This window comes from Paroedura picta, chromosome 9 (genome assembly GCF_049243985.1).
Source record: "Paroedura picta isolate Pp20150507F chromosome 9, Ppicta_v3.0, whole genome shotgun sequence".
NCBI classification, from domain to species: domain Eukaryota; kingdom Metazoa; phylum Chordata; class Lepidosauria; order Squamata; family Gekkonidae; genus Paroedura; species Paroedura picta.
The window spans coordinates 11,834,492-11,861,580 of NC_135377.1; the positions used below are offsets into that span (position 1 = coordinate 11,834,492).

Consider the following 27,089-nt stretch of genomic DNA (forward strand, 5'->3'; position numbering starts at 1 on the left):
GAGCAAAGAGGAGAACTATCTCTGCAAGACATTCTGCAGCTGCTGCTATTCACAAGGCTGACGGGGAATCTGCCCCACTTCTTCCTCTGAGGTCCCTTGATTTGGATCTCATCTTCTTGGAATACTGAAGCTATATATGAAAGTGTGTTGGTGTAGAACACAACATGCTGGCCCTCCTTCAGTCTCTCACACAGCTGTGGAGTTGGCTGGGACACCTTTAGCTGATTTAGAGAGCCAGTTTGGTGTAGTGGTTAGGAATGCGGACTTCTAATCTGGCATGCCAGGTTCGATTCTGCACTCCCCCACATGCAGCCAGCTGGGTGACCTTGGGCTCGCCACGGCACTGATAAAACTGTTCTGACCGAGCAGTGATATCAGGGCTCTCTCAGCCTCACCCACCTCACAGGGTGTCTGTTGTGGGGAGAGGAATGGGAAGGCAACTGTAAGCCGCTTTGAGCCTCCTTCGGGTAGGGAAAAGCGGCATATAAGAACCAACTCTTCTTCTTCTTCTTCTTCTTCTCTCTCTCTCTGCCTGAACAACCTCATAGAGTTGTGACTGGGGGGGGGGAGAGCAGTACCACGCTTTTCTCTACCACAAAGTGGCTTACAATTGCCTTCCCTTCCTCTCCCCACAACAGGCACCCTGCAAGGGAGGTGAGGCTGAGTGAGACAACTGTGACTGGCCCAAGGTCACCCAGCTGGCTGCATGTGGAAGAGGGGGGAATCAAACCCGGCTTTCTAGATTAGGGGCTGCTACTCCTAACCGCTACGTTAAGACGGCTCTCAAAGTTAAAACTTTGAGGCTTCACCTGCTGGTGGAAGATCCTGGGCTTTAGAGATCAGTACTAGTGCCTTGAACTGAGCCTGGAAACGAATTTGGAAGTCATCTTGGAGGGCCCATGTCCAGCCAATGCTGAGGCAGCTGCATTGGTTACCACTTGGCTTCCGGATCAGGCTCAGGGTTTTGGTTCTGACCTTTGTTGTTGTTGTTGTTAGGTGCGAAGTCGTGTCCGACCCATTGCGACCCCATGGACAATGATCCTCCAAGGCCTTCCTGTCCTCTACCATTCCCCGGAGTCCATTTAAGTTTGCACCGACTGCTTCAGTGACTCCGTCCAGCCACCTCATTCTCTGTCGTCCCCTTCTTCTTTTGCCCACAATCGCTCCCAGCATTAGGCTCTTCTCCAGGGAGTCCTTCCTTCTCATGAGGTGGCCAAAGTATTTGAGTTTCATCTTCAGGATCTGGCCTTCTAAGGAGCAGTCAGGGCTGATCTCCTCTAGGACTGACCGGTTTGTTTGCCTTGCAGTCCAAGGGACTCGCAAGAGTCTTCTCCAGCACCAGAGTTCAAAAGCCTCGATCCTTTGACGCTCGGCCTTCCTTATGGTCCAACTTTCACAGCCATACATTGCAACTGGGAATACCATAGCCTTGACTAAACGCACTTTTGTTGACAGGGTGATGTCTCTGCTTTTAGGGATGCTGTCTACATTTGCCAGAGCTTTCCTCCCCAGGAGCAAGCGTCTTTTAATTTCTTTGCTGCAGTCCCCATCTGCAGTGATCTCGGAGCCCAGGAAAATAAAATCTGTCACTATCTCCATTTCTTCCCCATCTATTTGCCAGGAATTGAGAGGGCCGGATGCCATGATCTTCGTTTTCTTGATGTTTTCTTTTAATTTCTTTGCTGCAGTCCCTATCTGCAGTGATCTTGGAGCCCAGGAAAATAAAATCTGTCACTATCTCCATTTCTTCCCCATCTATTTGCCAGGAATTGAGAGGGCCGGATGCCATGATCTTCGCTTTCTTGATGTTTTCTTTTAATTTCTTTGCTGCAGTCCCCATCTGCAGGGGAGACGGGTCATATGAGACTTCCATTCTTGCCAGTCTTTCACTGCCCCTCCGCCCGGAGGCCCAGGTGTCGGAGAGCTCTTTCTCATGTTACCAACTAAAGCCAGCCATGCTCAGCATGATAACTGCCAAAGTGTCACTGGGCAGAGCTTTTCTGACATAGCAGGAGGAGAGGGACGCATGGGGAGCTGTGTGGACAGAGCGGTCGTGTTGCGTAACCGTCCACTGCGCACACACAGAAGACTCCTGGGCCGGGACGAAGCAGCACGAGGGTTTCTCCCATTGTGACAAGCCATGTGCACGCAAGCGTGAAACGAACAGGGGAGAAAGGGTCTGGAAGCTGTTAACGACCTCAGAGTGGTTTTTCTGTAAGACTGCGCGGTGGGATTTCGCCAGTGCCTTGCGGGTAGACCGGAGGGTTATCTGAGGACAACAGGCTGGGGATAAGAGGCTCCCTGAATCGTGACTGTAAAGCCCCAGGCATGTACCTGTTGCATCAGAGAGAGAGTGGAGCAAAGGAGGGAGAGCGTGCACATACTTTGGACAGTGTGCTCAGTTCTTCTGCATGTACTGGAGCCTCCTTAAGGGATTGTTCCTGCAGAGGGAAATTGTGGTAGAATCTAAGTGTTTTCCAAGGATGGGTTATTTTGATTCTCCCAGTTTCTCTGCAGGGTTCAGAAGGACTTCCCATAGGGTCTCGGCTGGCTTTGGATAGATGAACCTCCTGTCTACCCAGAATTCCTTGGGAGGTCCCTGCCTTAATCTACGGCACCTCCTGCTGAGATCTCAGGCGGCAGGTGATGGGAAAGACCTTTCTCTGCTTGAGCCCTGGAATTCTTTGGGAGGTCTCAGCCTTAATCCATGGCATCTCCTGCTGAGGTCCCAGGCGGCAGGTGACTGGAAAGACCTTTCTCTGCTTGAGCCCTGGAATTCTTTGGGAGGTCCCAGCCTTAATCCATGGCATCTCCTGCTGAGGTCCCAGGCGGCAGGTGATGGGAAAGACTTTTCTGCTTGAGCCAGAAGAGGCAGTACTTGAGTAGAAGGAACAAGGGCATGAATCTGCAAGGCATATGCTCTGACCTCCTTTTCCTCTCTCCTCCTGAACCAATAAAAATACTGTCTGTTGGAATGGGTGTCATTAAACTGCATCATAGTGTCTGCATAATACAGTAGGGTTACTTGAAAACTGTTGATATGGGATGCCAAGGACTTCCTTTGTGGAATTGTGTGGTAACTTGGGTTGTTAAGGGTGGCAGCCTCTAAACTGGAGAGCTGGATTTGATTCTCCACTCCTCCATATGCAGCCAGCTGGGTGACCTTGGGATGGTCACAGTCCTGTTAGAGCTGTTCTCACAGATGAGTCCTGTTAGAGCTCTCTCAGCCTCACCTACTTCACGGGGTGCTTGTTGTGGGGAGAGGAAGGGAAGCCAGCCATTTTAAATCATAATAATTCACCCCTCCGATCGAATTAAAAGGTTATATATAGAAAAGAAACTGGGTATTACAAAATCTTTGTAATTTTTGGAGCCAGAAAGGTTCGTAATGAGTTAGAAACACTAGGCTGCGAGCAAAGGGAGGAGGGTGGGACTAAGCAGCCAGCACGTTTCGTGAACATATTCCAAATCTCTCGAGGAGCCAAAGAATACACAGTCCACAAATATCTGCATATTTTTAGCATCCCGACCAAAAGTAAACCTTGTGTCTGATGAGCGGCTCTCCGGCGCCCTCTGCTGGCACGTACAGGCAGTAGTCAGCTCACTTCAGTCTGTGGGACAGTATGTTTTGAGATCAATGGCACCTTTTAAGACCAGGGGTAGTCAAACTGCGGCCCTCCAGATGTCCATGGACTACAATTCCCATGAGCCCCTGCCAGCAAACGCTGGCAGGGGCTCATGGAAATTGTAGTCCATGGACATCTGGAGGGCCGCAGTTTAAGACCAACAAAGCCAGCTCAGGTTACCCTAATCTTGCCAGAACCTGGGAGCCAAGCAGGGTTGGCCCTGGTTAGAGCTTGGAGGGGAGGCCAGCAGGGAAGTCCAGGGCACTGCTCAGAGGCAGGCAATGGCAAACAGCCTCCTACCGACTCCTGTCTTGAAAACCCTATGGGGTTGCTGTAAAGCGGCTGAGACTTGATAGGACTTTTCATCATCACCAGAGTGATACCTTTAGCCCCACCAATCCCTTCTCATTCCAGCCCTAAAGCTCTCTCTACAGTGGTCATTACTCAGCATCCTTCAAAATGTAGTTTTTGCTGAATGGGGAGGTGGGGTGGAAACTAAGGCCTCTCTAAGGGCCTTAGCTAAGTTCCTGTTCCTGTTATACTGTTGTTTAAGATCACTGAAATTGTGTTATTTAGATTGCTGTGGTTGTATTTGTTTATGTTATATATTGATTCATTCCATGTATCCCCCCCCCCGCCATGATGTTGTATGTAAACTGCCCTGAGCCATATGGAAGGGCGGTATAGAAATCAAACTAGGGTCGTTACAAAACTTTGTGCAAGATGCCCCTTATACATGGAGTAGGTGTGGGAGAAGAGCCTCCAAAGAAGATGGGATCCTCCACTCAGGAAAATTTTAGGAAGAATAGCTTGGACTGCAAACTTCAGAAAAATAAATGTTGTTGTTGTTTGAATTGCTGGCAAGGCCTCTTGCAAGCCCAGATTTCTTGATGGAGAGTCGCTACCTGGGCAGCATTTCCCCCTTGCGTCCAGGGAAGTTCGGATCTTGAACTGGAGATTCTTCTCACGTACCCAGCTATGCTCTGAGGAGCCATGCGGAAGCTTTGCTGGAGGGTCTTTGTGAGAAAGGAAGAGATTAAAGTCCCGGATCTCTTCTATCCTACCACATACTCTACCTTTTGCTTCCGGGTTGGCTCCTGGGGCCCAGGTGGGACCTCTCTAGGAGGAAGATTTGGCCCAGGGGCTGCAGAATTAATCACTACCAGAAAAAACCATCCTGGACTCAGACCCCCTTCTGCCTTCTCCTTTCTCAGAGCTTCCTGCTTCCATTTGCTAATCCCCAATGTCAGATTACGGACTGCTTCTGGTTTCATGGGTCTTTTGTCTCCAGGTTGGTGCATTCCGGTCCGGGGAAGGCCTCTCCACAATCCGGGATCGACGTCTCCTTCGCCACTCGAACAGGAACGCGGCAAGGGATCGAGAACCATCTCTTTAGGACGGAGACGAGCAGGGACCTTTCTCTGTGGACACGCAGCATAGTTCAAGGCTGCCACAACGCAGCGGAGCTTACCTCGGAAATCACAACCGGTGAGTAAAAAGCCCAGAGAGACCCTGGCAGAACTCGTCAGCTGCTACTCTCAAGGAAAAGTGGGAAAGAAGAAAAGCTGTTTTTTTATATCCCGTTTTCACTACCCGAAGGGATCCCAAAGCAGCTTACAGATCCTTTTCCCTTCCTCTCCCCATGACTGACACCCTGGGGCTGAGAGAGTTCTGTGAGAACTGTGACTGGCCCAAGGCCACCCTTGCAAGGGCTGCAAGTGGAGGAGGGGGGAATCAAACCCGCTTCTTCAGATTAGAGGCCGTCACTCTTAAGCACTACACCAACCTGGCTTTTGGAAGAGAGACCTCAGTCCCTGATCCTGCTTGAGTTCAGTCATCAGCTTCCAAAACATTTGCCCTTCATCAGCAGCTTGTAGGACATCAATGGTTTGACCGAGGGACTCTGATCTCTTTTTCCTTTTGCTTTCAATGGCAAAAGGAATGGCAATGCTGGATGGGGTGATGGAGCATGTCCCACCATCGGCTTATATGCGAGTCAATAAGTTTGCCCAGATATTAGGTGCCTCGGCTTATTTGCGGGTCGGCTTATATGCCAGTATATACGGTACGTCTTTACTCTGTACAAAGTTCCCTCTCTATTTCTCTAATGCCAGGACACTTTAAAAGGAGACCAGTGATGGTCGCTTCATCAGAAGTTTGGGGGAAAAATGTGCTGGGTGAAAAGACACATGGATAGCCAAGCTGGTGCCGGTTTTACCGGACAGAAGATCTTGTTTCAGTGTAGAGGGGAGGAGGGAATGGATGGTGTCCTGCAACACAAGTAAAAGTTGCCCTCACAGCTCCCACTGGAGCCAAACTAGTTCTGGTCCTTGCCAAAAAGGATCAGCCTCCTATTTCTGACTCTGGTTTCTCAACCCGCTCTCCTTTTTCGGCTTGCTCCTTCAGCTTGTACCTACAAGAACCAAGAGTGCCGTTTGACCATCCATTATGACCACGGATTCTCTCTTGCGACTGAGCCCCAGGACGGTGCCTTTTCCAAGACCATCGTGCAGTTCCCTTACGAGAAGCTAAAAATGTCCTCGGACGATGGGATTCGGATGCTCTATCTAGACTTCGGAGGGAAGGAAGGTGAAATCGTAAGTGACTTCTGCACCGAGTTGGGAACGTGGGCTCTTGCCGTCTGTTAGCTGCCCAGTGGAAAGGTTTTGTGAAAGGAGCAGGCGTGCCTCGGGGGCGCAGGGAACAGCTGCGCTCTGAGTCAGGCAGCGTAAGAATTGGGAAGGGTGAGTTTCGAGCCAAGAAGCCTAGCCCTCAGGAAATGGTTCCTTGCATGGCTGAAAACAATCAGGACCATGAGTGTCTTCTGCATGGAATAAATTAAAACTCTGTGCCCAAGAGCTGAAAAATTGCCAAAAACAAAAGCTGAGATTACAGGGAAGTGGGGTTCTGTACCCTTCACACATTCTGCGGTTGCTTGCTAAATCAAACACTTAAAATAAAAAGAATTTAAAAATTTCCCAGTCTGAGTAGTTCAGCCATGAAATCAGCTGCCCAAGGAGGTGGGGAGCTCCCCCTCACTGACAATCTTCGAGCAGCGGCTGGACAGAGACTTCTCCGGGATGCTTTAAGCTGACCCTGCACTGAGCAGGGGGCTGGACTAGACGGCCTGTTTAGCCCCTTCCAATGATTCCAGTTTCCCCGCCCCCTCCACTCATTATTTTATTATCTCTGAATGACTAACCTTAATATTAATCTAATGTCAAGTGGAGCAGGTGGAAGGATGTCTGTTAGTCGCCAAATTGTGCAGATTCTGATGGACTCGAGCCTTGCAGAAAGTGATACGACAGCCTGCTCAACGGTCTGGGCTGGGGACACGGAGCATGCTCCTTGTCTGCATGGTTGCTCCCTTCTAGGGCACGGGTAGTCAACCTGTGGTCCTCCAGATGTTCATGGACTACAATTCCCATGAGCCCCTGCCAGCGTTTGCTGGCAGGGGCTCATGGGAATTGTAGTCCATGAACATCTGGAGGACCACAGGTTGACTACCCCTGTTCTAGGGGACCCGGCTGACTGTTAAGGGAGAGCATTTATTCTGTATGGGACTTCATTTTCGTAGAATTGATTTGTGTGCCGATCATGTTTCAGATAATATACTGCACCTTTGATTACCACTCCTGAATTGGTCTCCCCGGTACTATTTTTGGGTGACCAGTACCAGAAGGGCAGGGAGGATGGCGCCCCCCCCCCAGCCACGACCCCTGTGAAAAGGTCATTTGACCCCTAAAGGGGTTCCAACCCCCGGGTTGAAAACCACTGCCATATATGGTCATATCACCCAATAAATGTTTAACAAATTTTAAAAATATATTAAAATCTACACCCACCCATTCTGGAAACTGTTCCAGGGCTCTCAAGAAATCCTGGTTATGCCTAACTTTGACTGCTGAGATTTTGTTGGCTCTGCATTCTATAGCAGCTGCTTTGTGGCTATGCCCCCCACCCCACCCCCGGGCCAGTTTCCAAAAATGTTCACTCTCCAAAAAAGTTGAGGCCCCCTGGCGTATTCCATTTAAGGGATACTCATACATTTCAAAAATCCAAAATAATACGACACAAAACACAGCTTTTGAGCTCGACGGAATCCTTCATTAAGCTGGATGTTCAAAAAAAAGGGGGGGGGGAAATGAAAACATTAATTTCTTGTCCATTTGTGGTTTTAAGCTTAGCTCACTCACAGATGTGTCCCCCCCCTTTCTCTACCTCTTCTTTTCAGCAACTGGATCTACACTCTTGTCCGAAGCCAATTGTGTTCATCATTCATTCCTTCCTTTCAGCCAAGATTACAAGGCTCGGTCTGGTAGCATGAACTCACTGTCCACCGAGGGGGTTTATTTTTGCACAGAAGAAAAACAGGAACAAAGTTGCCAGACTCATCTGAATTTCAAGAGGCAGTCCTGCCGCGGGTGTAGCTGCAAGCAACACGCATAATGGCTTTGTGCAGGGAGTCTGTCCCGCCGGGGCCAAGCCCAGTCACGGTAACAACAAGACAGAAAGAATAAGAATCATCAAGGAAAAAGCAGATCAAGAGCAAGAGAACCTTCGCTTCATCTAACGTTGACGCCCAAGAGGGGATGGAATGTGGGGGACGTGACAGATCACGATAAATAATGGCACGTTGAGTATGGAAGGGATAATTGCCTGAGGTGACATAGAACCATATCGGATTCATTCTTGTGCCTCTTGTCAGTGATACGGAGCAGTAGGTTTTAAACTGGGCTCTGAAGAACCTGGGGATCCCTTGGGAGGATCAGAACTTTCAAGAGAGAAGATCAATACCAGAGGCCAGGCTTCCCTGAGAGATCCTTGTCCCTACTTACTGATCTGTAGCGGCAAGCAAGCTTTGGGGGCGCTCTAAAACGCAGTCTTTGCCGGTGGCCTGTACGAACAAAATGGCACATGGCAAAACACGCCCCAGACTCCTTCGTAACATGTAGTTTTGGTGGCACATAAAGGGATGAGTTCTCTGAGAATAGGAAGGCTTGAAAACCACTGTAGTGAGCCAAGGCCTAAGTGAAGAGGAGGTAACATACTAGACCAGGGGTGGTCAAACTGCGGCCCTGCAGATGTCCATGGACTACAATTCCCAGGAGCCCCCTGCCAGCGAACGCTGGCAGGGGGCTCCTGGGAATTGTAGTCCATGGACATCTGGAGGGCCGCAGTTTGACTACCCCTGTACTAGACATCTGCTTGTATGGGATCTGGCCAATGAAATTGTGAGCGGCTGTGTTAAAATGGCAGCTTTTCCCACTGAGCCACCTTCCAGTTCTCCTACTGATAGGCCAGATAAATAGGTAGCTGTCTGGATGCTCACGCCACACAGGTGAGAATGTTTTGAAAGCCCCAGGTGTTTGTGCTTCCCCACCCCGCCAATGATCTGCAAATGCCATAGCATCACCGCATCATTTGAGGTTGGGTGGGGACAGCCAGAACCTCCTGCAACGAGGGAGTACCCCCAAGCCGTACATCCGCCAATGGTCTACTCAATGAACGTGGAGCAGGGTGACTCAATTTTCCTTACTTAGGACAGACAGGAGGTTACACCAGCCGCCCCTAACACTTGACTTCAGAAGCTGCTGTGTATATCCACCTGGTAAAATTAAAAAGCTGCTTTTTGAGAGTCTTATTTCCGTAAATAACTTTTGTAATGAATTCAGAGGTGCCTGATGCAGTGCTAACCATTTTGAGTAGAACTACAAAACAAGCAACAAGGGGGGGGGGAATCTATAAAGCCGTTGTTGGCATTTGATTTTCGTTTACAGGCCATGTTTGACCCAAGCCCAGACCGAAGGGCTGCCCTTATCGGCTGGCTCCCCCACGGGAGACCTTTCTCCCCAGCAAGAACAGCTGCCAAGAGCCCAGCCCAGCCTTAATGCATGTCCTCCTGACCCACACATAGCTATGGACAGCAGAGGTGGGTAACTTGGGCAGGACCTCTGTTCCAGTTTACAAGTTCTTGGGGGGGGGGGGGGTATCTCATTGGATAAGGTTCACGGGGCAGGGGAAAAGGGTGGATTTAACCAGGCATTATCTTTCCCTATCCTAAAGTGTCATTTTTAGGTGATGTACAGTATGAAAGCAATATTGCTTGAAAGACTTTGAATGCACCAACAGTTTCCTGTATTGGGGGGGGGGGGGGGGAGAGAGGGAAACAGGTAGACTGTCAGCAGAAATTACGATCGGAGGGCTGGAGCAAGCGGCTTTTGTAGTATTACAGATCCCCACGTTCAGATTTCCTGTAACAGAACTACCTTCGATATCCTTGGACTGGCGGGCACAAAAGGAACTCTCTTGTTTCGGTTGAACTGTGCTCCTTGGCAGCAAGACAGAAATCTTATTCAACTTCCCCCCCACCAAACAGAGAGAGATGTGATTTCTGTGCATACGCTAATGCTGAAAAGATCTTTCTTCCCTTAAAGACGCATCCACCCACCTGCCCTCCCCAGAAACACTTTTGTGCTAGCTGCTAAAATCCTGTGGGGATAGAGGAGAAGGCACACGTGCAGCCGCTCTGATCTCTAAACCGTAGCCAAAAGAGTGCTCTGCAGCATTACATGGACTGTTGCCAGACACGGAACACAAGCCTGGGTGTCTCAACTAAGATTTGAGATCAGAATTTGAAGCTGATTAAGCCACGCTGCATTAAGAGCATACTTGGTAAGATGGTTGCGGTTAGCAGGGGTACCGGTGCAAATCCCAGCCGTAGTTAAAATGGGCAGGAGAATGTAGAGATTTAGGAAGGAGCACGTGGACCCCACATCGTGATCACATTTAAGAGACTGGGAGCATTACTTCTATCCCAATCTTAAACTGAGCTGGTATATCAAAGCACTCTCTTCCGCAGACGTCCTCTTGAGAAAGTGTAAGAAACCTGCTGTCCTAATCCAGAGCTCTAGAGCCGTTTGGAGTGCACAAAATGTCAGTCCAATGGGTCTCCACATTCTCCTCAATGGAGAATACCCCATTAGCTTGGGGAATCTTTGAAAGAAGGAAGCCCCGACACTAGATTAGAGCTTCTATGTCTGACAGCTAAAGAATGACAGATATTGCAGATTGAATTACCTTTTGTCAAAAGTTAAGCAACACAAAAGAATTACCAGCCTTGCATGAATTAAGAATTCTTCCCTAAATCTCAATTAACCATAAATGGAAGGGTTTAAAAAAAAACACACACATTTGAGTGAGAGAAATTACAAATAATCTAGGATATTGTGTATTGTAGGGAAAGCTGATGCACATGTAAATTGTACTGCTTCTTTAAATACTTTTTCAAAAACTCACTGGAATGTTATAGATAAGGATATCGGCCTTGTAAATAATCAGGATTCATCTGTTAGTTACCAACAGTTAAAATTACACGGGATGTCATGTAATTTACGGTGCTCAGATTATAATATGAAGAATAAGTGAATAACTAGTTTGTAAAGAGAAATTATTATTATATATTTATAGACAAAATTAAATACAGATTTTGGACCGACTCTTATTTGGTTGGGGACGATAGAACGGAATATATATGGAGCTACTTCATCAGATTTATAAGAGTTTAGTTTAAAATATTTATATTTTAGAGGAAAATACTATATTTAATAAAAAATATCATTTATTGGAACGGTTGTGAAGCTATATTGATTTTCAAAGTGAGTAGTACAGGCTGCTATAGGTGGGAGACTGGCAGGCTGATTCGGAGATTTCTTGCACGGGTATAATCCTTCTGAAATGCATGAAACCAAGGACTGGCTGGTAACTTTGGAAGCAATGATTCCAGGTTGGTCACTTGAGCCTTCATGGGTTTTACCGGCTTCATGGAAGCTATATTCACACGGCAACACGAGCAACACGTATGTCTTCCTGGAGAAGGACAGCCTTCCCCCCTCTCCAAATCCAAGGGAGAGCACATCCATCATTGAGAAAATACGATATCCCCAGTGCAGCAGCACCATCTTGGAGGAAGACGTCTGGACTGCATCAAGCAGGTTATCTCACTGTGCACTAACTAAGCTGAAGATGGGTTGTGCACCGTTCTGGGCGTCTCAGAAAGAAAGAGGGACTCGCTATTTCCTGCAGGTGCTGCAGTTACCATCAGACTAGTAAAACGTCAGCTGTTGAGCTGCTCCAGGTGACCACTTCGGCACCATTACACCTGTTGTCTGGTAAGACGGCGTTTGCTATTTGGCGGGATGATACAATGGCTAAGCCGTCTGAGGCTGAGAAAGCTCACACCAAGGGAATTTGGTGCTTGTGGGCTCACCACTGGCAGAGGAGGAGATGATCCTGTTTTATCAGGTTCCGGCATCCCGAGAAACAGTGAATGCCACCACAGCAAATGCCCTCCCCATACACTAGAGCAGCAGTTCTCAACCGCCCTAGTGCCACGCCCCTAGAGTAGGGGCGGCGGGTACGTGCTGGCGTGCACGTGCCACACCTGCTTGCCATGGCGCTGGCCTCCGCGCCACCTTGGTGAGCTCCGAGGCAGCACAGAGGAGGTCAGTTCCATGTCACTGCTGCGATCCCCCCAGGAAAGGGCCAAATGACCCCTCGAGGGGTTGCGACCTCCGGGTTGTGAACCGCTGCACTAGAGGGTCCCTCTCAGCAGAAGCCAGAACATTCATAGCATCCTGGGGCAGGTATTGCCAGAGAGCTGACAGTGGATGTTGAGACAGAAGGCTCAGGAAGGGAAAAAAATGTGCTGGATGTATGATTAGCTGCAACAGCTACCTACTTGAACCCTCAACTCAATTGGAACTGTGTGTTTCAAGCCCTACAACCTGTGCCTCTTTGCTCTACAGCAGCCTTTCTCGATTTTGTTTACCACTGAAAACCCCTGAAACATTCCTCAGGCTTCGAGAAGTGGTACAATCATGCTGAACACGGTTGGGAAGCACAGCTGTGGCCACGCCCACCCGGGGCTCCTCCCTACCCTCTCATTTGATCAGAGTTGGAAGGGACTTCCCAGGCCCATCACTGGCCATTTTGGAAGAGAGGGTGGGTCAACCTGACCATTTATGGTCATATCACCAGAGAAATGTTTTTGTTTTTTTTAAATACATTAAAATTAATTAACTCCCACCCATTCACAAAACTCTTCCAGGGCCATCATGAAACCCCAGTTGAGAAAGCCTGCTCTATAACTGGACTTTGCAGGCAGATCTGTGGGTGTGTCTGATGTGACCCTGAGAAGCATGTTCCACTTAATGACCTCCCAACGAGGATTCTGCAGCAAGTCAAACCCTGATGCTATAACAAAAGAGGTTTACGGAATTAAGCACCTCTTGAATTCTACAGACAGGAGGGGAAGAAAGATAAAGCTGTCGACTTTTACAATACTTGGCTTTTACTGCTCTAAATAAAAAGCTGGGCAAGCCATACCACAACGCCAAGAGGGTTACATAACAACTATGAAGTGGCTCACTTCAATGTAATTCTTTACAAGGCAGGTCACTGCATACAACACACTGAATATGCTGTTGGTTTTAGGCACGTGGACTATGCAGCAAGGCCCTCTGTTTGACAAACTCGGTTTGTCTGAAGAACATCGAGGTTTCGGTCACGTGTCACTTCTTGGTGGCCTTTTCTAAAACCCATTCGATCACCTATAAAATACCCCAAGAAAAGGTAGTCAGAAACAAACATACAACATAAACACAGTTTAGAGAGACAGATGAAGTTCTTGGAAATTCAAAGGTTAAGAAAAGCCCACAGCTGCATATAAACATTGTTTCCCAAAGTGTGGGGCAGATGTTTTGTGGGCAGTGACAAAACGTTTAGCTCCAATTAGGTTGCTAAGCAGCAATATTTTAAAGGGGGATGACACAGATACTTTACGCTCCATCAGTGAGCCTAATCCAACCCACAGAATGTAGAAGCTGACAAAAGCCACCACAATTTTATTTATTTTATGTTTTGATTTTTAGCCTGCCCCTCCCGCGAAATGCTTGTGGTAGGTTGCAAAAAGTCAATTCCTCAATAGAAAACCATTAAAATCCCAGCAGAACCAAACATCAAAAAAGCCCTGCTCCCCACCCTCCAGGCAAGTACCCCCCCCCCACCCCAGGGAAGGGGTGTAGCCTGATGGCCTGGGTCGAGCTGCAGTGGTCCACGATCTTCCTCGCCCTGGTCTCAACCAAAGACCTGGGGGAAGAGTCCTGTTTTGAAGGCCCTGCAAACTGTGATAGCTCTGACAGGGCCCTCAGCTCTCCCGGGAGCTCATTCCACCAGGATGGGGCCAGGACCAAAAAGGCCCTGGCCTGAGTCGAGGTTAGGGAAACTTCCCTCAGGCCAGGGACTTTGATAATCAAGTGTCAGCCATCATTTTGCAATAATGCTCAGGACAGTCAACATAACTTACAGACCAAACACAGTTTACCTGTTTAACATTGCTGTTTGCAGCTTTGGTCATTTCGCCCAGGAGACCCCGAGAAGTTTTCAGATCCTAAACGTGAAATATATGTTAAGTGGATCTCAATATTTATATTTAGCTGAAGAGAAAGAATAAGTCCACGCTTAAAAAAAAATAAATCACTTAGTAGCAAAACAGAAATAGTTACTGCTTCCACAAACACGCCCCAATTTTGATATTTGCTTTGAAAACAGCAAATTCAATACAACGGAACGAGTTCACCAAAAAAATTCATCCTTCCAGACCTTAATTTTCCTAGGCTGCCATTCAATCTCATTGGCTAGGTGATCCATACAGCATCATGGACAAAAACACAGGGCATTGTGGGAGAGAGGCTTACTTAAAAGGCCAACGACAGAGGAAGCAAAGAACGGAAACAGCATCAAGAATTGGGACAATATGCAAAATTTCGTAACAAGCGCTGAAAAATTGCCAAAACGGGCGGCTAATTTTAGACATGAAGGAGACCAAGAAAAGAGGCCAGCAGTTCTGGCTCAGCCCTAGCAGTAACACAATTAATTCAGCACTTTGCCACAAAATTGGAAGTGTGGGTAGCCACAAAAGAGGTGTTACCCGCTATTCACCAACTGATCCCACAGTTGCCCCAGTAATCCCATAATGAGTTCTTTTCTGAGACTGAACTTCCTGCTAGCTTAGTGGTGACTCTTGCAAAGTGATTCAGAACCATTATCGTAGGTGGAAGTTTAGCAGCTCCTCTAGACTGCAAAAATGCTCAAATGGTGCCTGAAGTCCTCATATCTTCCAACTGAAAAAAAAACAACACTTTTATATCGCTTTGTTCATGCACTGCAACCAGGCCACAATGGAGGGGATTCAGTTACACTTTTGAACAGACGCCTGCAAAAAAGATTTTTACAGGATGTCTCAAATGGCCACATTCCCTCGTGTCTTGAAGATGTTTCATGTATTGTGCGTTTCATGTATTGTGTGAATGTGGAGCTGGAAAATCGGTGCCATCTTACATGTGCAAAATGCACCCCACGGGTCCGTTCTCAGCCTACATTGCTCCCTACGCAGGGCCGAGGGTTCCGGCCCTAAACGTCTGTTTTTAGGCATTTAGATTCTGAAATTGTAGCTTGATTTTAGTATGATGGATTGTTATAATTGCCCAGAGTCCACCTCTGGTGATGGGGGCGGGTTCTAAATCTTAAGAAATACAAAATAAAGAGTGGGAACAGACTCATGACTGCCCGGCCAGTAGACTCAGACCCAGTTTTTTTTACATAAAATGGCCTAGATATTTAGCAGCAGAGTGAATACATTCAATTAAGATGTATCCACAGGTAGACATGTCCCCACCACACATCCTACTGTGATACTAATGCAGTCCAGATGGCACGGTGTGAAGGATGCACACCTCTGCTCCCTGGTGTGGCAATTAGTTTGAAACTTTGACCGGAATTTGGGCTCGCATCGGCCCGCCACCACCCTAACCTTCGGCAGGCTTCTGCTATGAGATTAAGCAATGGCCGTTCCCTTATGGAGATGCGTGCGGCTCAAGCATTCCACAAGGAGACAAACACACAACTACTGCAAAGTGTAGCTCCTTCGAAAGAGCTCCATCGCAAAGAAAGGCCACTTGAAAATCTGTTGTGTAAAAGTCTGAGGAGCCCGAGGCATGTGGTCGCCCAGGGAAGAGTGGTGCTGTCGGGTTGCTCAAAGGAGCTTGCCGGCACTCTGCTAAATGCATCCCCCAGGTCCCTTGTCAGCCTTGAACTTCTGCCATTCATAAAAACTTTTATTCCCAGGGCTGGGTCCAAGGCTACAGCTGAAAGGCACACCGTACAGCAACCTTGCTGAACTGCGGGGTGCCTGGATGGAGAACTTCCCCAGACTTCCATTTTACGCAGCCCACCTAGAGTTCCACAAGAGAAGATGGGCTATAAGACACAATCGATCGATGACAAGCGAGTACCTTTAAGTAGAACTTGGAGATCTCAAAGAGACGCTGGCTGCAGGTAGCAAAGCACTCGTGGTCTTCCGCAATGCCGTGGGCCTGCAGGGTTTTACTCACCACTTCCTTCAGCATCTGGAAGAAAACACAGGCGCATTTAATAGCTTGTGGCCCAATACATGATGTGCTTTGATTCTACTCCAGATTTTCTCCTGACTAGAATGACGTCCAAAAGGAACAGTTTTCAGAGCGACCATGCTGAATAGCTGGTGCCTGGACCCTTCCTGACTGATAACAGGGAATAATGATCACAGTGCCAGCCTAGGATCTGGGAGATCCGCATTCAGATCCTTGTCCTGCCATGGAAATGCACTGGGTGACCTAGGGCTAGTCATACTCCCTCCGCCTAAACCACCTGCCCTGAGGATAAAGTGGAGACATGGAGGGCCTGGCCTCCCCGGAGAAAGGGCAGGGCAGAAATAGACTAAACAAACAAACCATTACCCCAAGACAGGGATGGCCAAACTGGCTCTCTGGATGTCTATTGCACTGTTCTAAGACAATCCATGAGAGCAGCAACCAGTCATAGTTCAAGAATTCCTGTATGTTACATGTCTTTATTACATTCATACTAGATTTAGGTGTATACCTTAGAGCAGCCTCTCTCAACTTTTTTGCCATTGAGAAGCCCCTGAAACATTGTTCAGGCTTCAAGAAACCCCAGAAGTGGTGCAATCAGGCAGAATGTGGTTGGGATGCATAGCTGTGGACATGCCCACCCAGGGGCCCTCCCCTTCCAGGCCCACCATTGGACAGTTTGGGGAGGGGAGGGGAGTTGACATAACTATGATCAGATCACCCAACATAGTTGGGAAGCATGGGTGTGTACATGTCCACCTGGGGCCCCTCCCCTTCCCACCCCACTACTCACGGCATTGGGGGGGGAGTGCGTCGACATGACCATATATGGCCATATCAACAAATTAATTTTTTTTAAATCTCCCACCCATTCGGGAAACCCCTCCAGGGCCATCAAGAAACCCCAAGTTTTCACAAAACCCTGGTCGAGAAAGCCTGCCTTAGAGGTACAACTAAAAATTGTTAACAAATGCACACCTTGGCCCCCTCTCCAAACAGGAAAGCTAAAAAAATATTCCACCATTTTTTGTCTGAAGAGGTGAACAGTTAACTTGCTTACTCACGTCCTGGGAATACAAAATGCGGTCATAAAATACTTAAATTGCCCCTTGAAACGTCGGAAAATACTACTTTTTGAAACCATCCCATACACTTGTTGGGTCTCTGTTCATTGCTGATGGCTGGCCTCCTTTGATTTCTTTCCCTCTTTGGTGCCTTCAGGAGCAGCTGCTTCGCATATAACAGTTTCCTGAGCTGAGATAATGTTGCGACTGGGGAAAGTATTTCCCAGAGTTTCAAGACTGCACCATGTGCCAAAGGTTTCACATTTTATCACGATGGATTTTAGACTGTGGAGCAGACCAGATTCTTCCCTAACCTGCGCAAGATGTGCATTTCCCTCTCCGTTTGCTTCTTTATGACGCAAGGGACACAAGAGCATAAAGAAAGCATGCAGTGAGGACCGAAGAATGAAATACACAGCAGGGGCAAAAGCGCGCAAAAGCAATGGGAGTTACCAGGCAGAGTTTCAGAAAACTGTTCCAAAGGCCACTGGGGAAGGTCACAAGGCCCTCACGTGGCTTGTGGGTCACCGATTCAGTCAGAGGAACCTTGTAAAAATGGCAAGTTTTTAACTTTGCTCCACTTATTCCATCAAAGAATGGAATATTTGAAAGGTTGTCACTTAGAGGAAGGCAAGGAAAGGTTCCTGTTGGCATCAGAGGACAAGACCCACAGTAATGGGAGAATGGTACATGGAGAACGGTACTAATTTGTTCATGGTCAGAGTAGTTCAGCAGTGGAATCGACTGCCTAAGGAGTTGGTGAGCTCCTCTCACTGGTGGTCTTTAAGCAGAGGCTGGACAGATATCCTGGATGCTTTAGGCCAGGGGTAGTCAAATTGCGGCCCTCCAGATGTCCATGGACTACAATTCCCATGAGCCCCTGCCAGCATTCACTGGCAGAGGCTCATGGGAACTGTAATCCATGGACATCTGGAGGGCTGCAGTTTGACTACCCCTGCTTTAGGCTGATCCTGCACTGAGCAAGGGATTGGACTAGATGGCCTGGATGGCCCCTTCTGACTCTTAAGCTTCCATGGTTCTATACTGAGAAACGGCAACCCTCCCGTGTCCCCTTTGTAGCCTCCTTGAAAAATCCTTTACCCGTGTGTGCTTCTGAGACCGCGATTCCTTTGTTGGCTTTGATGTTTCCGGCTCTTCCGCAGGCCTCTGACCTGCCAAGCTGCTCCTTGCGGTTCCTTTGTGTCCCTGGTCACTAGGCATTTTGGCAGCCGCAGAAGACAGAGGGATCGGTCTGTCCAAGTGCTGCCTTGTGGCGCTTCTTGACCGGCAAGCAACGCTGCTCCCGCTTGCCTGGGACAGCAGAGAATCTGTGCTTTCAGATTTCATTAACCTAGGAAGAGGAAGGGGAAGCAGAAATTATTTCAAAGATGCGTGCATTCTGTTAAACTCTCAGGAGCTCAGTTATTAAAACATGGCGGTGATTTCCTGTGCTGCAGTCCCCGATTTTTCTGAGAGCACCTATGAAATTCTAATCTTGGGGGTGCAGCCACGAAATGGCTGCCAGGCAGGGGGGGGGGGAGAATGGAGCCACACATACGACCAAAGACAGTCCAAGCACAGGGAAGAAGGAGTAATTCAAACAACACACTGGGGAAGAGGAGTGAGAGACGGGAATAAAATGAACAGTATAGCAGCAACTAATGTAATGCTATTTTAATCTGCACAGCCCATCAGATCCTTCACTGAATAACTAGAAGACTTTGCTGGGCAAGGAGATCCAATCCACCTGGTCCCACCCACTTTCTGAAAACATTTGCAGCTGCCAGGTAAGGCACTGGCAGGCACCACATTGGGGATCCTGGACCCATTTCAACAATGAAAAGTCATCCTGTTTTGAATGAAAATGTGCTTGTCTCTGTATTTGAGAATTAATTATGCTTGACATATATATAACTGAATTCTGCCAGCTTTGGTAAGGCTGGGACCTTCAGCCAGCATGTAGAAACTTTCTTACTATTGAGAAACCCCTGAAACATTCTCCAGGCTTCGAGAAACCCCAGAACTGGCACAATCACACAGAATTCGGTTGGGAAGCAGAGCTGTAGACATACCCACCTGGGGGCTCCTCCCCTTCTCACCCCCTCCAGGCCCTCCCACCCATTTGGGAAACCCTTCCGAGGCTGTCAAGAAAATCCAGGGTTTCATGAAACCCTGGTTGAAAAAGCCTGGTGCAGAATATGGCTGGGAGGCATAGCTGTTCACATGCCCACCTCAGTCCCCTCCCTTTCCTACCCCCTCATCACTGGCCATTTGGGGAGGGGGGTTGATATGAACCATGGTCATATCACCTGACAAATGTTTAACACATTTTATACAGAGAGAGAAAATTAACTTCCATCCATTCAGGAAACCTTTCCAGGGACATCAAGAAACCCCCGTGTTTCATGAAGCCCTGGTTGAGAAAGCCTGCCTTAAAGGAAAATGCCTTCAAATGTTGTCAACATACTCCATTCAAGTGCTACCAAATAGAGATCACACTGCTTTAAAAAGTGTGCAAGTAGACACAAGGATTATCTAAATCAGGGGTAGTCAAACTGCGGCCCTCCAGATGTCCATGGACTACAATTCCCAGGAGCCCCTGCCAGCGTTTGCTGGCAGGGGCTTCTGGGAATTGTGGTCCATGGACATCTGGAGGGCCGCAGTTTGACTACCCCTGATCTAAATGAAGAAAGCAAGATCCCACATTTCCCCTTTGTTAAGTTTAGAATATTACCTTTTGTTGGAACAGAAGCCGTCCTGGTCTTTCGATCTGCGTTTTAGCTTGGAAACATCTGTATGGTGATCCCTCCGCAAGGATTCCCCATCTGGGATGCTTCCGGGCTCTGACGACACCGCAGGTGATGGAAGAGGGCTCAAGACGCTTGGCACAGGGCAGCACTCCTTTGCGCAAGTGGTCTGGGTTTCATAACGGATGAGGCGCGTTTGAAGTTCAGCAAATCCCATGTCTCTTTCCAATGCTCTTCTGTTGTCCAGACAGTATCTGAAAGAGAGTTAGAGAGAGTAGCTGGGTGTGCTGCAATGGAACCGAGAATCAAATATCCTTTGCTTTCCTCTGGAAAGAGCGTCTTATGTGCCTGCGAGGAATCGCAGCTAAATCAAGTTAACATGGGGCTGCAATGGTCTGATCTATACTTTATTTATTCATTTAGTTTTATAGGCCATCCCTCCCCGGGGCAGTTTGCATCATACCTCATACATTGTACATCATCCAATTAAATTACAGTTAATATATACAACCTCGCAGTGCTCAGTTTCCCTGCCTATCGTCCCAATTGGTCTATCCACCTGTCAGTCGATTTATGGGCGTCATGTGATTTTCCCCTTTGAGTTCAGCTTTGAGTTTAGTGGCAGGAATACCCCAGAGATAAACGGAGGACAGCCTATAGATTCTGTTAGCTATATTAGCTTGTTCTAACCTCAACTGTAAGCCAGTTGGAGGAATACTGGAGGAATAATGCCAGTTTGCAGGCCGTGTAATTCCATCAGGGCCCAGACCTCAATTCGCAGCTCATTCCACCAGGCTGGGGCCATGGACCTGGTTGAGGCCAGATGAACTTCCTTCAGGCCACAGACCACCAACATGTTGGTATTTGAAGATCTTAATGTTCTTCTGAGGGCATATGGGAAGAGGCGAACCTTTAGATACACAGGGCTCCGACCATGTATGGTCCTGAAGATTAAAACCAGAATCTTAAATTTGATGCATAATTTAACCAGCAACCAATGCAGCTGCTGGAGGGCAGGTCATATGAGGGCCTTCCACGGTGTCCTAGTAAGGACCCGAGCAGCTGCATTCTGTATCAGCTGCAGTTTCCGGGTCAGCGCTAAGGTTAGACCCCTGTGGAGGGAGTTAAAATAATCTAGGTGACCATTGCATGGATAACTTCAGCTTGCAATTTATTTCTTCACAATCACAGAAATGTCAAGGATTAAAATATGCCAAAGTAAAATATGCCAACTTCAGCCAAAGCCTTTCTATCAAAATTTCAATATTTGGAGAAAGTGTGTACAGCTGCCGTGACCTAAATGTACCCCATCTATTTTCAGAATCTGCGACAAGGTATTCTCCTGTGAGCTTCTAAAAATGCCACTCAGATAGATGGGAAAAGCGCATGAGATGAAAGCTCCTGTATTCATTCTATCAAAATGTTCAGAAGGAACAGATAATGCTGCGTGGCTTCTAGGGCATAGATTATCTCACCAAATTTCCCTCTCTCTTGGGGATGCCTTGTGCCTCTGACCTTCCAATCAACCTTGACTCTCTCTCTACCCACACACAAACACACACACACACACACACACACAGGTGGGGATGCTGCTGAGACAATTAGACAGCATGAAAAGGGAGGCAACACAGCAAGGTATACAGCTGCTGTAAGGAAAGCAATCAGCTGGGCCCTGCATGGATGAGGGAAGCCCAGGAGGACACTGCAAATGCCTGCCCTGTCACAACCCATAGAGCTGAGAAGTGGGTCAACAGAAGGAGCCAGGGACTGGAAGAGGCCCTATTGGGTCCTGAGCATTAAAGGGGGTGGAGAAACCTCCCTTTAAATAGAAGGGCTTTCAGGAGGCTGAGGAGACAGGGGGCTGGAAGGTTCCACTAGGAACTGGCCAGTTGGAGCGCAGAAGTACTGGGATGCATTTTGACCGCTTCTACAACTATTCTGAGGCTCCTGAATCCTCCTGAATCCTCCTAGGATAGGGCTGGTGCCACAGCAGAGGGCAGGCTAGCAAGCCCCACCCAAAGAAATGCCCCACACTCAGATCTAGCAGGCTGTATTGTACAGCCTCAGCGCTGTGTATAACAGAAGTGTGGCAGATCCCTCTTAGATTCAACTTAAATAATGATTTTAGTTTTACCACTAGAAACAAGCTCATTACCTGACCGGACAAAAAGAACCTTGCAGATTACCCATTTCATGGCATTTGATTTTTCCTGTTTATATACTCAGTAGGCACTGAAATATTATCTATATATTTAGGAAAGCTGTCACTATCTTCATTCTTCCTACTCTGGACAACTCATCTGTAGCGATCGCTCCCAATGCTAGGAAAAGGTCACATGGACCACCGTCATTTTGTGAATCAGAAGCAGCAACAAACGAATATCAAACAGGAGACCCGAAACTATATTTTTATTGTTTTAAAAAACCACACTCAATATTATCAAAGAATTGGAGATGGTTTGCCATTGCTTGCCTTTGTGTAGCAACCCTAGACTTTCCCGGTGGTTTCCCATCCAAGTATTATTAACCAGGGACAACCGTGTTTCGCTTCCCAGATGTGGATGCCCAGAGCTTGCATGTCCATCCAGGTCAGCCCAAATTCCAAGACTGGTTTTGATATTCTTCAGAATGAATATTGCTACATATCCTCTTCACCCCAGTCCTTCCTAGCTCGCCCCAGCCCCATCGTAACAGAACTGCATTACTCAATGTATAAAGCTCTCAGGGCTTTTCCTTACTGCTTTCATTCAGAAGTAAAACTGTATTTCTATGAAGAAAGAAGAATGGAGAAGCAGTTCGCAACACTAAACTATAAAGGGAACTTACTCGAGGCCGTGATAATGGCACCCAGCAGCTTTTTCAAAAGGCAAACTTCTCACTTTCCGAGGCGTCAGCTCTGGTGTCAGGAGAAAAGCGTTTTCACTGAAAAGGGGGGAAATTCATTTCAACTTGCCATCGTTGTTTATTTATAGAAAAGACAACAAATTCTTACAGTGTTAATGGGAACAATCTGTCACGTTGGTAGTGTATTGCTAAAGTAACTCCAGCACAATTAAGCCTCGACGGATGCTGGGGCCCCATAGTGCAAGCGTGGAAACACACCCTGGGACAGCTTCAGCAGACAACTGGCATTAAGTCCCTAACCTAAAGCAGGTTTCCTCATACAACCCTGGGGTTCCTTGGCAGCCCTGGAAGGAACAGCCAACTTGGTGTAGTGGTTAGGAGTGAGGGCTTCCAATCTGGTGAGCTGAGTTTGATTCTCCGCTCCCCCACATGCAGCCAGCTGGGTGACCCTGGACTTGCCACAGCACTGTTCTGTTCTGACATAGCAGTAATATCAGGGCTCTCTCAGCCTCACCCACTTCACAGGGTGTCTGTTGTGGGGAGAGGAAAGGGAAGGCGACTGTAAGCCACTTTGAGACGCTTTCAGGAAGAGAAAAGCAGCAAGCAGCATATAAGAACCAACTCTTCTTCTTTAGTAATATCAGGGTTCTCTCAGCTTCACCCACCTCACAGGGTGTCTGTTGTAGGGAGAGGAAAGGGAAGGTGACTGTAAACCATTCTGAGTCTCCTTCGGGTAGAGAAAAGCGTCATATAAGAACCAACTCTTCTTCTTCCGTAATATCAGGGCCCTCTCAGCTTCACCTACCTCACAAGGTTTTTGTTGTGGGGAGAGAAAAGGGAAGGCGATTGCAAGCCGCTTTGAGACTCCTTCCAGTAGAGAAAAGCACCATGTAGGAACCAGTGCAGCTGCTGCTGATCAAAATAATGCTGATAAAAAAAAAATGATCAGGTGGTCTGACCACATATGATTATGTTGACCTATTTTCCTCCCTCTCAAAACGGCCAATGGCGGGCCTGGAAGGGTGGAAAGGGGAGGGGCATAAAAGTCCTTCCTTGGCTGAAGCTCGTTGCACATGGAATGCATGGAGTCCAGAGTGGTAAGTACTCTAATTTTAACTTAACTGCATGGGGGGAGGCAGGGGTGACGGAACACGAAGTCACAGCCGGTAGGAGTGTCTGGGTCAGGGGTAGTCAAACTGCGGCCCTCCAGATGTCCATGGACTACAATTCCCAGGAGCCCCTGCCAGCGAATGGGAATTGTTGTCCAAGGACATCTGGAGGGCCGCAGTTTGACTACCCCTGGTCTGGGTAATGCCATTTCTGCTGACATGTGACTTCCAGATGTGTGGCAGGGAGGTGTATCCTGCGGACATCACTTCCAGGGTTTCTCAAAGCCTGAAGAACGTATCAGGGGTTTCTCAAGGGTAAAAAGGTTAAGAAAGGCTGTCCTAAAGGAAAACAGGCAGCTAGACGTACATAGAAACACAGGGTCTAAGCAGACAGTCCCCAAGGTGGGGCCCACAGGCACCCAACATGTGCGTTTAGAAAGTGGGTAGGGCCAGGTGGAGTTTTGGCCTCAAAAGACTTTTGATTGGCTTGTGCAGGTTTTCCAAAAAATGTTACCATGGCAGCAGCTGCCACTACAGCACAAGGGTCTTCGCTGTGTGACTGGAGGCCAAATGGGGAAACCGTTTCGTGGCTGGCTCCACCTGCAGCAGCCATTGTGTGGATGTGTCCTATCCCCCCCCGTGTCAGAGTTCCTAAAGTGCCTGCACTGCAGGCTCAGAAAGGTTGGGGACCCCTCATCTATACCCATCTATACGAAGTTGGAGTCCAGCGGCACCTTTAAGACCAACTAAGTTTAAATCTGGGCATCAGCTTCCATGTGCATGTGGAGTTCATTGGATATGTACACGCACAGGAAACCTTTATATCCGTACAGCTACTATACCCATAGAGTTACCATTTCAGAAAAGGCACATGTAACACACAAAAGTCTGGAAAAAGGGAATTGCTGGGGAATGGTTTCTGCCGGGGGGGGGGGGAGACAGAGCAGTGCCGTGCAATAACATCCCCCCCCCTCCACACACACACACCTTCCTCCAGTCTCAGGGATAATATGGTATGGATCTAACCATCCTCCATGGAGCTTTCCTCTTGTCTAAGGAGCCTTTCCACCAACTTTGTTCAATGGAAGCATCACTTAAGTTAGGGCAACTTTTTTACCATTGGGAACTCCCTGAAACAATCTTCAGACTTCGAGAAAACACAGAAGCGGTGCAATCATGCAGAATATGGCTGGGAAGCAGAGCTGTGTACATGCACACCTGAGGTCCCTCCTCTCCCCTTCCCGGACCATCATTGGCCATTTTGGGGACTGACATATCACCCGATCAATGTTTAAAATTTTTTAAAATATATTAAAATTAATTAACTCCCACCCATTTGGGAAACCCTTCCAGGGCCCTCAAGAAACCCCAAGGTATAATGAAACCCTGGTTAAGATAGCCTGGGTTAGAGGAAGGCTTCAAACTTGACCCAGTGTGGCGGGATGACGGAGACAGAATCCACCCCAATAGGCACACCAGACATATAGTTTGGCTAAAGCAGCATGCACTCCGCAGTCCTACTGCAGTAGTTGAGAAACCTCGATACAGTTTCTGTTATTCACCATCTTCAGAACTTCAGCTTCCCAATTCTAAAGATACAACTGGGGAAATCCCTAAATCTTCAAGAGCGGGCTTCCTGGATTTGCGAACAGGATCTGCCCTGAGTCCGTGCAAGACAGTTGGACTATCAACGGAGTGCTAATAATTACAGTATATGTACGCTCACGTCTCTGAGAGAAGGCTCACTGTACTGTGGGTGCGCACCCTTCATTCCAAATAAGGTTTTGTTGGGACCAATGAATATTACACTCTTCTGCACAAGTGGTGCACCGTGACCACGAATTATGATCACACAGTGTTGTGCAATTGCACATTTTCGTCTTAGAAGGTGCTTGGAGAGAACGTCAAAAGTTTTACCTTTTCTGAACTTGCAAAGGCTGAAGGATCCCAACAGGCTGCCCTTCCGGAGTGAAAAATTTCAACAGCTCTTTAGCATCAAGTAAAGTTGCTGACTCCTTCTGGCCATCTTTACGCCCCAACAGCTGCTCAGAAACTCTAACAGGAAAAACAAAATGAGTAACTACCAAAACATCCAGCAAGGACAACGTAATTTACTATTAGGGGTGGCCAATCTATGGCTCTCCTGATATCCATGAACTAGAATTACCATGAGCCCCTGCTAGCAAATCTTTGAGGCTATGGCATAATGTGCACTCCATGTAAAAAGCTGTAGATTAAACCCCTAACAGTAGGCCTTGAGGAAAGACCTTTCTCTGCTCGAGATCCTGAGGCGCTGCTGCTGCCAGTCAAAATGGCAGGGGCTCATGGTAATTGTAGTCCATGGACATGTAGGGAACCACAGTTTGGCCACTCCCATTCTACATCCAAAATGTCTGCATGTTTCACAGCATTACCTTGGTTTTTGCTTAATTTTTTTGAAGTTTTCTAAGTTCTGGAGGACACTTCTTTCTGGCCACTCCAAAGGATTTGAACATTTTAGCTCTGAATCTGAGTCAAGAAAAAAGAAGGGGAACAAAGGCAGTCAAACAGCAGCTTCATCAATGGCTCAGTATTTCACTCTATATGCAGCAGAAACCCACTCTCCATTTATGGCCAAACGAGAAGTTCAGACTATTATTATTTAGGTTTATTGGCCACCCCTCCCTAGCAGCAGGCTCGGGCAGCTAACAACAAAACATGCACAAAATTAGATAGAAAAACATTTACAAACAGTATAAAATTTAAATGAACTTTCTATGTTTCTAGAATGCGCCAGTAAAGGATTTTCCCCATAATCCTCTTGCTTTCTGCATTCCACATGGTAACTGCTGGCCTACCTCTGGACACCCACATACTGTACCCCAGTGGTCCCCAACCTTTTTATCACCGGGGACCGGTCAACACTTGACAATTTTACTGAGGGTCGGGGGGGGTAGTCTTTTGCCAAGGGACATTGCCACCGCCTGAGCCAATGCTCCGCTTGCTTTCCCACCGGCGCCCCTGACTTTCTGCCGCCCACTGGGGGGTGCTGCTAGCATCTGTGCAGGAGGAGGAGCCCCAGCCATGGCAGTCGCCGGAGAGCACCAAAGGTGAGCTGGTAGCAGAGTGACAGGGCAGCCCTTGAGACAGCAGCTGGGGAAGAGGACGAGGAGGAGCCGCAGCCCAGTACCGACTGATCCACGGACCGGTATTGGTCCCCGGACTGGGGGTTGGGAACAGCTGCTGTACC

General features: G+C 47.9%; 2 protein-coding genes across 2 annotated transcripts in view; one reads left to right on the top strand and one right to left on the bottom strand.

Moving 5' to 3' along the window:
- Window positions 1-11,256, top strand: part of SNTB1 (syntrophin beta 1) — a 104,256-nt gene extending 93,000 nt beyond the window's left edge. The window contains exons 5-7 of the mRNA XM_077351586.1: window positions 4,918-5,114; window positions 6,033-6,223; window positions 7,861-11,256. Of these exons, the coding sequence (XP_077207701.1) occupies window positions 4,918-5,114; window positions 6,033-6,223; window positions 7,861-7,953 (481 nt within the window). The 3' untranslated portion in view covers window positions 7,954-11,256. The remainder of the gene's footprint in view (window positions 1-4,917; window positions 5,115-6,032; window positions 6,224-7,860) is intronic.
- A 1,701-nt stretch (window positions 11,257-12,957) lies between these two features.
- MTBP (MDM2 binding protein) overlaps window positions 12,958-27,089 on the bottom strand; it is a 36,456-nt gene continuing 22,324 nt past the window's right edge. Inside the window, exons 15-22 of the mRNA XM_077351585.1 lie at window positions 26,275-26,368; window positions 25,778-25,915; window positions 22,734-22,829; window positions 19,895-20,161; window positions 18,262-18,511; window positions 15,980-16,093; window positions 14,011-14,076; window positions 12,958-13,237 (exon numbers count right to left, since the gene is read on the bottom strand). Coding sequence (XP_077207700.1) covers window positions 13,199-13,237; window positions 14,011-14,076; window positions 15,980-16,093; window positions 18,262-18,511; window positions 19,895-20,161; window positions 22,734-22,829; window positions 25,778-25,915; window positions 26,275-26,368 — 1,064 coding nt within the window. The 3' untranslated portion in view covers window positions 12,958-13,198. The remainder of the gene's footprint in view (window positions 13,238-14,010; window positions 14,077-15,979; window positions 16,094-18,261; window positions 18,512-19,894; window positions 20,162-22,733; window positions 22,830-25,777; window positions 25,916-26,274; window positions 26,369-27,089) is intronic.